At 40.4% G+C, this 10,290-nt stretch overlaps 1 protein-coding gene across 1 annotated transcript; it reads right to left on the minus strand.

Annotated features, from left to right (window-relative positions):
• Nucleotides 1-263: 263 nt before the first annotated feature.
• On the minus strand, nt 264-7,312 carry TIGAR (TP53 induced glycolysis regulatory phosphatase; the record flags this gene model as incomplete). The annotated part of the gene is made up of 3 exons (XM_081809885.1): nt 264-2,374; nt 3,503-3,613; nt 7,206-7,312. Coding segments are annotated over 3 exons (650 nt in total), but the record flags the coding sequence as incomplete, so codon positions are not given.
• Between the last annotated feature and the right edge of the window lie 2,978 nt (nt 7,313-10,290).

The raw sequence follows: 10,290 nt of genomic DNA on the forward strand, positions 1-10,290 counted from the left end.
AAACAATGACATTATACTTTTCACTCATTGGATTCGCAGAATTTCACCAGACAGCATCAAGTGTTGACAGAAATGTAAAAAATAGGAACTTTCGAAAATTGCCAGTGAGACTGAAAACCAGGCCGGCAACTTTGAAAACTCATTTGACTCTTGTCAAACTGGAGATGCACATTTTTTATGCCACAGTACGAAGAGAGATGCAGAAGGCTGTTCCCTGAAAGAAAATACTGAATATACCCTAATGTCCACTACAGGAGACCAAATGAACAAAATGTGCCACATTTATTTAATAGAATACAGTGATAGTAAATACATCCATACATAGCAACATAGATAGAACCCCATGATATAGTAATTGAAAATGCAGAATACAGATTGATGATATTTATGTACATTTGAAAAAACACTGAAGCAATAACGTTTCCTTAGGATCCTAGGTAAACGGTCAGGAACAGATGAATGTACGCACAGACGCACCGCGGTGGTGGCCTCTGCACAGTACAAGAGGGCACAGCACTGCGGGGACTGGTTAAAGGAACTTCACTTACATCTCAGTGTGTTATTTTGTTAAAATAATAATAATAATAATAAAATAAATAAAACAAAAAGCGGGGAAGTTATTACTTCTGGATGGTGAGAATGCGGACATTTATTACATTTATTATTATTCGTCCTTTTCGCTTCCCTTTTCAAGTTCTCTCTTGCAGAGGCCTCCCTCTAGTGGTCAACCACGAGCTCTCTTCCAACGCTGACAGGAGAGGGGCACGGATGGACCCACTGAGAACACTGCTAACACTGAACATTACGTAGGACTTACAAGCTGTCCATGGTAAATTTGGACTACACGTGATTTTGGCCTTAACTGACAAACTTTAGTATTAACACTCTTGTAAGGTGAGACTCAGCATTCATCAGCACGATAACTTAAAAGCAAACCACATGGAAAACACTTTCATTTCGGTGAGGATTTTTTGAGGGGCCAATCTTGTGTACAAAATTCAGTTAACCAAAATCCCTTTGCTCCAGTGCCATCTGCTGGAAGAAAGAGGCAACTGTACCTTCCACAAAACCCCACAGTTGGGGTTATCGGAGCAACATTCTTTCCAAGGAAGCATCCCCCTTCCTTCTGAGGTTACTGTGTAGTACACTAGTAACCATTTACTCTCATTAGAGCCTTCTCCAAACTAAATTCTTCAGCCTATTAGATGAGAAAGAGATGCTCTTTTGTCTTCTTCTGCGCAGAGTTTCCTTCTTCAATGTTTCTTAGTCAAATGATGCTTTCCATTCTTCCTCACCAGACCAACCTGCAACCATAATCTCCATTCATCCACATTTCAAACCCTCTATAGTAAAAAATTCTAACAGTTGATTTCTATATTAAAAATTTTAGTGTCATTTTGCTTTATATAAAACTGAGGATGGTTAAGAATTTTTAATTTAAAGGACTTTTAAAATACAATATGTTCTCACTATAAATATGCAATGGGAATTATAAATAGTTCCTTCTTTTAAGCACTGGACGATACAGTAAAAAACATACAGTATCTTACCCAAGAGCCAATAAAATAGGCTAGATTTTTCAGATGTTAAAGAAAAATAACAAAGAAAATGAAAAAAAAAAAACAAAAAACAAAAAACATAGTTACAAGGTCATGAATCCCTCAATTTGCAATACTGAATTCCTTGATTCATTTACAATCCAGAGATGTAACTGAACAGGGTAGTAAAATTACTTTGGAAAAAGTCAACTGTACTCAAGACAAAGTAAGTCAATCGTAAATGGTTTCCATTAGTGTTCTCTGTGGCCACGATTCCATTCAAGCTTTATAACCTGCTGTAATAGCTTTTTAACTGTTTCCAAATCAGCGCTAGCAGAGGATGGAAACAAATAAAGCCAAAGGCACTCCCTCAGAAGTTCAAAATTTTGATGTAGATTTAAATTTTAGCGAGTTTCAGTCCCTCCATTCAGATGATCCTGTAGGTACATACAAACACACTGAATTGTTGGCTTCACTTCTCTTCCATTCTCAAAGTTTACAATAAAGAGACTAATCCCTGTGTTGGGACTGACTGACATAAATTCGCATTTGTTCAGAGTTGAGGGTAAGGAACACTTAAGGTCAGTCAGAAAATAATTAAACAGGCTTTTCATGTAAGCACCATGACTCACAACTAAGACACTGGCGGCTAATCCTGGTGCGCCACTGTCTGCATTAGATTCAGAGGCACAGGGTTTTCCTAAAGGAAATATCTCTGCCAGAGAAGTTTCCAGACAGTTGCTTGGAGCTCCTTGGGAAAACTGTTCATTCTGACCTGCTTCTTGCAGGATCAGTTGACAAAGAATATCGAAAAAGTCTTTTCCACGCATTTTCACCTACAAGAAAAGAAATTAAAATAAAGTGGCATTAATGATTGTCTTAAAACATACACATAAAACACAACTGACTGGATTTTTCTAATATGTCAACATAAAGTATTACATAAGCAGATGAAATTCTGTTTCCACTCATTCGATCAGTAGTAAATGCCTACCATACTTCTGGAATGATGGAAGCACACTGGGGCACAAAGAAGAGTAAGATACAATTTCTAATTCCTTACTTCAAAGCACTTACAATCTAGTTAGGGCGATTTACAAGGGAAAAAGGAGCCCGTAAGAGTGTTAACTAGGTAACGACATCTAGAGCACATCAGTTAGGTTAGAGCAACCACCAACAAGGACACAAAATCTTGCCTTTACTAAACTAATAAAAAGTCTTTCCAAGAAAATTATGAAAATAATAAACAAGGGAAAAAATCCCCAATAATGCAATTCAAAAGCAGAACACTCCAAAGAAAGGCAAGCACGGTGATGGGGTCACTTACAGAGCTAAAGACGCAGGAGGAGAGGCTTGATGATTGCGAGTGTTGAGTTATTTCGCCTCGAGTGTTCTGCCTACCACTGTCCTTGAACAGCAGCGCACTGCTCTCCTGCCTACTACTACCCCTGCTGTGGGTACCGCTGCAGACTCTGAGACTCTCCTTCAAGTATCACCCGATAACATACGTCCTTTACACCCAGTGCTGGCAATGACTGTCGACGTAACAGTAAATAAGGAAGACAGCTTAAAAAGGAAAAACAGGGGCGCCTGGGAGGCTCAGTCGTTAGGCGTCTGCCTTCGGCTCAGGTCATGATCCCAGGGTTCTGGGATCGAGCCCCGCATCGGGCTCCCTGCTCCGCGGGGAGCCTGCTTCTCCCTCTCCCACTCCCCCTGCTTGGGTTCCTCTCTCGCTGTGTCTCTCTCTGTCAAATAAATAAAATCTTTAAGTAAATAAATAAATAAATAATAACAAAATAAAAAGGGAAAACAAACACACTGCGCAGAGTTGTTTTATAAACCAAACAACTTTCAAACTGCTTAGCTAAGATTTAGAGACATCTCATTTACAAAAGAAACCCAATTTTAGCTACTTTGACGTTGGCAAGATCATCCACATGGGAACTCGCCCCAGGGCTACGTACCTGGTCTAAGGTCTCTCCTCCGGGTGGTGTGAACATAGGGCATTCTTCCCCAGCTGCTTTGGCCATTGCCCTTAGCTCACTTAGGGCCCTGCCTTCTGCGACCCCGTATTTCTGCAATGGTCCAATAGACAAAAGTGCCTCAAATGAATCTGCGACACATCCATTAAGTACCTGCTTGCAGCAAACTTGGAACAATCATTCTGGCAAGAAGCTTGGTTTCCTTCCACTTTATTATATCTTTTAAACTGATAATGAGAACATACTCAGTAGAGGCTGCAAACCCTAGAAAATACAGTTGACACCTTGAATTGTACACTGTCCAAATGGGTTGTATGGAACAACACACCAAGTAGACAGTGGGGCTTTCCTGGAAAAATACAGAGACTTGCATGGACTCCAGGGCCAGAGACCAATATATGAAGTGCACCAAGTCAGCCACCTCACATCCACACGTACTATCTCATTTGATCCTAATAAGAGCACTACGAGATGGGTATTTTCAGCTCCATATTTATAAATGGGAAAGCTGAGTTTCAGAGAGGTTAAGCAACTGGCCTGTATTCCCACAGCCAATAATTAGTGGAGTTGAAATTCAAACCCAGATCTGTATGTTTTCAAAGCTCATTAGCTCTTTAGATTTATAAAGACTGAGCCATAGCAAAGGACACAGAAGTCACAAAAGAAACACAAATGACCAAGAAACACAGGAAATCTACAATGTAAAAATTAAAATGACACCTTTCAGAAGCTATTAAATTAGAAGACCAAAGACACTACCAATAGCTAGTGTTCATGTAGGAAAAACTTTCTCCTACATCATTCATGGAAGTATAAACTGGCTCAGCTTTTCTAGTAGGAAATTTAGCAATATGTATAAAAGGCTTTAAAAAAAAGTACACCTCAAAAATTCCACTTCTAGGAAATGTATTAGGGGTGTGTATAAAGAACTACAAAGAGGTTTATTTTAACATTATTTGTATCAGTGGAAAATCTAGTCACAACCTGGGTGTCCACCAGTAGCAGCTATGCAACTTCCATATACTGGAATAATGCAGTCACTAATTAGGTGATCATATCCATGTGCATTCATTAGCACTGAAATACACAAGGAGAAAAGCTAGTTAAAAAACAACACACATACGGGCACCTACATGGCTTAGTCGGTTGAGCGTCTGACCCTTGATTTCAGCTCAGGTCGTGATCTCAGGGTCATGAGACTGAGCCCCATGTGTCGGGCTCCCTGCTCAGTGGGGAGTCTGCTTGAGATTCTCTCCCTCTCCCCAACTTGCGCTCGCACCCCCTCTCTCTAAAATAAATAAATAAATCTTAAAAAAAAACCCACCACATATAGTAGGGGTACATTTAGAAAAATGCATACACAATCAGATAGATAGACTGACAAACACGAAAAAAAGTCAAGAGCACACATACCAAAATGTTCACAGTATTTGTGCATGGTAGAAATTTTTAACCGTATTTTCCCCCAAACTGTTCTTACTTTTAATTCCCTACAATAGTAACAGATTACTTGCATAATAAAATATTTAATAAAATATTTAGAGATAAACCACCATTTATGGTTTCACACTGCTGATGCCCCAAAATGTTAACACCACCATCAGACAGAAGTCCAACAACTACATGTTCTTTTTTTATAAGACCATATGCACAGTTGTCAGGTGCTCTTTCAATTCCCAAGTTCAAATTCTTACATCCTCAATTATAACGGGAACAACCTCTAATATAAAGGAGAACATTAAAATCATTACTTGGTTTGTTTTTTCAAGAACGTAAACATCCATTCATTAAATACTCCAACTGCTACACTGAAACATGTCAGGCAATGAGGCGAGAGCGGTGAAGAGACCAGGAGGGACACGCAGCTCCCCACCCTTGCTGAGACTGCAGTGTGGTGGGGTACTAACCTAGAACAGTAGGGGAACAGCGCCGTAATGGAAGGAACTACCGGACATAGACACACACAGCAGAGATGGCTAATCTGCATTTGCAGGGCTGCAGAAGGCCAAAGCCTTGGGGTGAACAGAAGTTGGCCAGGTGTGGAAAGCATATATCCCAGGCAGATTTGGAAGTTCAGTGAGGAAAGAGCATAGGATGCTTGGACAACTCTGAGAAGATCCGCGAGAGGCCTATCACCAGTGGTCCAGAACATGGAATCCAGGGCCAGATGGCCTCAATTTGAATCTGAGCTGTGCCACGTACTAGCTCTATGATGCTGGGCACAGACTTGACCTCTGTGTGCCTTGCTTTCTGCAACTGTAAAAATGCGGTTTTTAAGTCTTCACAACATGGGGGTGTTGTGAAGATTAACAAACCTGCAGGGCTCAGAGCAGGGCCAGAGTGTAGGGAGTACCATGCAAATGCTCGCTAATATTATTAAGGTCAGGCACGGAGCACAAGGAAGAGGATGGAGGCAGATGGAGGCAACAGATCATATCCTACAGCACGCTGACAGGCCAGGCTGGAGCTTGGACAGCCTCCCGAAGGTAAAACAGAAACGGAACAGTTCTACACAGGTGCGCAGCAACCACGTTTTCCACACGACTCTGGCTGCGGCACGGAGATGAGATGAGAAAAGCAAGCGCCAGTCATAAGACGGGAGGATTGCTGTTCCCAGTGAGCTAGGAGACAGAGGACACTGAGGGCAGTAGGATGGCAGCAGTGGATTCAGGAACTACACAATAGCAGCCCTGACAAGATGATGGTAGGATGTGCACATGGGAGGCAAGTCCAAGTCAAAAATGCGTGGTTTGAACAACTGGGTAAAGCAGGGGCCGGGGACAGAAAAGGTGGTGCGTTCCACTGAGCTGTGGGGCACACACGGAGATAAAAGGTAGGTAGTTTGAGACATGAGCTTAGGCAAGAGCTCTCAGCTAAACATACATATATGGACATCAACTGAAATCACAGAAGAGGATGAAGCCACTAAGGAAGAGAGCAGAGTGAGAAGAGACAGCGCAGCCAATGGTCACACTCTCCCTACTGTAGATGACAGGCCTCGCTCAGTGCTCCGCTGAACTCACGATGCTTGTCTGTCACTGGAACTGGATTCCCAGGCACAGAGCGAGCCTCTCCAAGTAGTATCTCTGAGGAAGTTGTAGTATATATTTTGGATGAGAACAGAGAACACCCGCAAGTTATGAAAAGCAATTCTTTAGAGATGCCCAGCCATTTGACATTTCTATCCAGGTACAGAAGAAATCACAGGGCTGCCAGGGACATCAGCCTGCTTAAAGGCCTGTACGAAAGAGCAAAAACTGCTGCTCTAGGAGGAGGCGTGGGGTCAAATCTCAGATCTGAAAGTGAGGTGTGGCTTTAGCTAAATTGCCATTTCAGCAAGAGTCATTTCTGATATATAAAATGGGCACAAGAAAGTCTATTGAAGCTTAAAATTGAGAAGTAGGATGGGGAGGCTGACAAGAGAACTTCGCACTTTTACCTCCAACTCTTCTGTACTAGTTGTTACGAGCAGACTTTGCTTTTATAATTTAGGATGCCTACCTCACACAAATTTAATAACTAAATAAGATACTATGTATGAGCGTATATAACAGCCACGGTCACATAGCAGGTTCTTAACATATATATTAGCTGATTCCACACCCCTACCAAGAATGCATCAGATCAACTGAGGTGGTTTACTGATAATTTACGGTGAAGAATAATATGTAAGTAAGCTACTTACTCTTTCTCGAAGTCTTGAATCATACTTTACTGTCAAATCTTTGCAAACTTTGCTCTTCTCCAAAATCCCATGCACGGTCTGAAAATGGAAAGACAACGGTTTCTTTTCTCATAAAAACAGTCATTCTGGCCAAAATGTCGAAATACAGCACAGTAAAATCAAAAAGAATTAGAGGGTCGCCTGGGTGGCTCAGTCAGTTAAGCATCTGCCTTCGACTCAGGTCATGATCCCGGGGTCCTGGGATCCGAGCCCCGATCAGGCTTCCTGCTCAGTGGGGAGCCTGCTTCTCCCTTTCCCTCTGCCACTCCCCCTGCTTGTGCTTGCTCTCTCCCTCACTCTCTCTCTCAAAGAAATAAAATCTTAAAAAAAAAAAAAAAGAACTAGAAATAATTTTCCTTCATGAAAGTTGCCTCTCTTCTGTACTGCTCATCCTTCGCCTCTTCACACGAATTTGGATATTTCCTTCTGCGCTATCTTCTAGTTCAGAGGTCAGCAAACTATAGCCCAAATCCAGACCGAGGCTTGTTGTTGTGACTGAAGATCTATTAGAACACAACCCCTTACATACTGTTTGTGGCTGCTCTCACTGTACAACAGCAGGAGTTGAACAGTTGTGACAGAGAGCATACAGCCCATAAAACTTAAAATACGTACTATCTGGCCCTTTACAGAAAAGGTTCCAGTTCATTAATTCTCCATCCAGGTGTGCCTAAACTGCTGTTAAACCCATCTACTGAGTCTTAATTTCAGTTACATTTTCAGTTCGAGAATTCACGCTTGGTTCTTGTACATCATTTCCAGTTCTCTGCTGAAATTCTCAGTGTCATTTTTTAATCTATGCGTTCAGTGGCTATTTTAAAGTCCGTGTCTGGTAACCAGTTATCGAAGAAGTCCTGAAGCTGTTTCTGTTGTCTTTTGTTTGGGCTCATTTTTGTTCATGTTCCTTTCTCTCGTGGTGTGCCTGGTTATTTTTGATCAACAAGACACTGTATTTGCAAAACTGTAGAAATAATTTAAGTCCACAACCTGCCTTTTTAATCCCCTCCCCACAAAGTAAACATTGTCATCATTATGATTCTGTATTATCAATATTTGTTTACATTTACCTTTACCAGTGTCTTTGCTCACCAATCTTTTCTAAAACTCAGACCTCCCTTCTGGCATTATTTTCCTTCTTCCATTAGCCTTTCAAAGTTTCTTTATAGCCTGTTTGTCCGAAATGTCTTCATATCACCTACATTCTAGACAATGTTTTTGCTGGGTATAAAACTCTAAGTTAGTCTTTATTATCACTCAGTGCATTAAAAAAAAATTATTACCGATACTAACAAATTTGTTGATAGTCTAATATTGGCCATTAGTGGATGATGTTTGTCCTTCTTTGGAGTTTTGCAATTTTGTTATTGTAAGCATAAATATGGGCTTCTTTTTATTTATCTTGACTGGGATTTATCACCCTTTCTAGATCTGTTATCTTTCAACAGTTCTGTAAAATTATCAACTGTGACTTCTTTGACCCCTTTCCCATTTTAAATACCTCCTTCTGAAAGACACCAGACCTCATCATATTCTTGATTTCTTTCAAACTCTCATATTTTTAATATGTTCATTACACTGTGCTACATTTCAGTTACTATCTTACATTTACCTATGAGCTAATGATTATTTTGGCCATGTTTAATAACTTAGTACATCCACTGAGTTTCTGATTTTTGGTTTATTAACTTGTTCTGCATTTTTAAACCAATTTTATTGAGGTATAATTTACAACAAAAAATATACCTAGTCTTAAGTGTACAGTTCACAGAGTTTTAAAATATATATATACCTTTCTAAATACCACCAAAATCAAGATATGGAAGAATTCTGTCATCCTAAAAGATTCCTTTGTGTCTTTTCTAGTTGATCCCCCCACTCCTGGCCCCTGGCAACCACGGATCTGCTTTATGTAACTGAAGATTAGATCTGTCTTTTCTAGAGTCTCCCATAAATGGAGTCCTACACTATGTACTCTTTTGTGCCTGGCTTCTTTTGTTCAACATGTTTTTGAGACTTTTCCATGTTGCTGTTGAGCTGTATTCCACCGCGTGAATGTATCACAGTTCACTTATCCATTCATCTACTGATGAACACAGGCGATCCGATTCTTTGCTTATTATAAACAAAGGTGTTAAAAAATTATATACAAGTCTCTCTGTAAACATACATGATTTCTCCTGGATAAATTCTTAGGATGGAAATTGCTGGATCATATGATTACTATACGTTAAACTTCCACTCTTTTCCAAAGTAGTTGGTCCATTTTACATTCTAACAATGTAGGAGTTCTAGTTGTTCCACATTCTTTTATCTTTTTTTAAAAAAGATGTTTTATTTATTTATTTGAGAGAGAGAGGGCACAAGACGGGGGAGGGCCAGCAGGGAGCCTGTGGCGGGATTAGATCCCGATACGGGATCCCGAGACTCCGGGATCATGACCTGAGCCTAAGGCAGTCACTTAACCAACTGAGCCACCCAGGAGCCCCCACAGTCTTTTATCTTTTTAATTTTTTGCATTTGCAAATGTTTGTGTAATAGCATCTTACTGTGGTTTTAATTTGCATTTCCATTAAGATCACTTCTGCTAAGCATCTTTTCATCTCCTTACTGACCTTCCATATTCTCTTCTTTTGTGAAGTGCCTGGTCAAATTCAAATCTTTTGCTCATTTTAAAGTGGGTGTTTGTCTAATTACTGAGTTGAAAAAAATTTAGATAAAAAATCTAATTTGTCAGATATATACACACACATACATTAGATATGTAATATACACATTCATAATTTCCTCCCAATCTGCATCTTGTTTATGCTTTGCACTAAGAAACCTTTATAAAGATTTTTCTCTGTGTTGGGGGGGCGGAGCAAGATGGCGGAGGAGTAGGAGACCTGGATTTCGTCTCCTCTCAGGAATTCAGCTGGATAGGGATCAAACCATTCTGAACACCTACAAACTCAACAGGAGATCGAAGAAAAGAAGAGCAACAACTCTCTCATCAGAAAAGCGACCACTTTCTGGAAGGTAGGACGTGCGGAGAAGTGAATCCGAG

This window comes from Leptonychotes weddellii, unplaced genomic scaffold (genome assembly GCF_054177405.1).
Source record: "Leptonychotes weddellii isolate Sample4059 unplaced genomic scaffold, ASM5417740v2 HiC_scaffold_1509, whole genome shotgun sequence".
In the NCBI taxonomy this organism is placed as follows: domain Eukaryota; kingdom Metazoa; phylum Chordata; class Mammalia; order Carnivora; family Phocidae; genus Leptonychotes; species Leptonychotes weddellii.